The sequence below is a fragment of the Lipotes vexillifer genome, unplaced genomic scaffold (genome assembly GCF_000442215.2).
Source record: "Lipotes vexillifer unplaced genomic scaffold, Lipotes_vexillifer_v1.1 scaffold367, whole genome shotgun sequence".
Taxonomy (NCBI): Eukaryota; Metazoa; Chordata; class Mammalia; order Artiodactyla; family Lipotidae; genus Lipotes; species Lipotes vexillifer.
In genome coordinates this window covers 126457-128047 of record NW_006795832.1, presented here as the reverse complement: position 1 = coordinate 128047, position 1591 = coordinate 126457, and the positions used below count along the sequence as shown (strand labels likewise).

The 1591-nt window shown below is 39.8% G+C and overlaps 1 protein-coding gene across 1 annotated transcript in view; it reads right to left on the bottom strand.

Moving 5' to 3' along the window:
- The window catches only part of NYAP2 (neuronal tyrosine-phosphorylated phosphoinositide-3-kinase adaptor 2), a 202531-nt gene extending 201234 nt beyond the window's left edge, over positions 1 to 1297 (bottom strand). The window contains exon 1 of the mRNA XM_007467910.1: positions 1068 to 1297. Within this exon, the coding sequence (XP_007467972.1) occupies positions 1068 to 1288 (221 nt within the window). The 5' untranslated portion in view covers positions 1289 to 1297. The remainder of the gene's footprint in view (positions 1 to 1067) is intronic.
- Between the last annotated feature and the right edge of the window lie 294 nt (positions 1298 to 1591).

The following is a 1591-nucleotide window of genomic DNA, read 5'->3' as shown; positions in this document are numbered from 1 at the left end:
CTCTTTCAACTAATCTTGTACAAAATTTCCAAATCTCTCACCCTCTTTCTCTCTCTCTTCCTTCCCACACTCTCGTACAGTTGTTTGCCATTAAATGATTGGAATGGTGCATCCTTACCTAGCTTCTTTATAAGAATCAATAGTTTACCTTAAAAGAATATGTTCTTTTCCTTCATATCATAATGTTCACAGAGAGTAAGCAAAAGGATTAATTCCAGATTAGATGAAAAATCCACCAACTATCAAAATAGCTTATTATTACCATTCAGTTATCCAGGCAATTGATGGATTCATTTCCTAAATTCTGTCTCTTTGCACTTAGTAAATGGACTCCATTGAAGAAATAGGACTCCATCAAACACATATCTCTACCTGTAACCCCGCAACACATCCACTCAGAAAATATTGTAACATTTTTTGGAAAAATCTAAAGATGTGTATCCTTACTTTGGTCTCAGCATGCTAGGGAACTTAGCCTCTATTTGGAGGCTGCAATCGGGGCTCATTTGCTTGTAGCAGGTAGGTTTTGCAGCATAAAAGTCATTTCATTTGAACAAACCTGGGGCACTCAGTACCAGACAAGAGATGTAATAGCCACAGAATTCTACACAGAGGGCACACACTGAGTATTTCACTTCAGAAACTCACATAATTATAATTACTGACAAGCCTTTTCATAATCTAGGAAGATGGTGAACTCTCTTATAAGGATGATACAAAGACAATTAAATATGGGGATTTTCATTAAATATTAAAGTGTGTGTTCCCTTAATCTTTTATCAAGAGATTGTTCAGTATGAACTTTTATTTAGAGGAAACTGAATTCTTTCCCCACCCCGTCTGCGTCTCCATACTCACGACAAAAAAGTAAACAACTTTTGTTAACTAAGGCAAGTGTCCTGTCAGTAGTTGTGTTTCCATCATAGTTGAGAAGACACTTTCACTTTGTCTCCTCAAGTCTAACTTTGACAAACCCCTTCTTGACCAGGTGACCGCATCACAGCCTCTGCAGAACTCACAGATACCCTGAGGTGTGCAAAGCTCAGAACACTTGCATTTATACTGACCGTTTTATTGCTTCTTCTTGTCTTCGGCGTTTTTCATTCTTTTCCTTCAAGTAGGCCAGGTTTGTCTCATTTCTCAAGCGATCATTTTCTCGAGCAATGTCCGATGCATTCTGAATAACCAATCCGTCGTAGGCCTTCATCCCCATATCCTCAATATACTGGAGAAATGTGTCCAGAGGGTCTTCCTCAGGATTAGAACTCATCATCCTGGAGGATTTCATGTGAAAAGGAACACTTCCTGTGGGATGAGAACACATTTTACCTTCAACAAAGATGTGGATAAAAGCAAGGTGCTGCTTATTCTCTTAACATCTTGTCAGCCCCAAACTCCAATGATTATGGTGGGATCTACTTGGAGAAAATGTCTCGTTAGAAATTACAGTCAGGAGGCTTCCGGGAAGATGGCGGAAGAGTAAGACATGGAGATCACCTTCCTCCCCACAGACACACCAGAAATACATCTACACGTGGAACAACTCCTACAGAACACCTACTGAACGCTGGCAGAAGACCTCAGACATCCC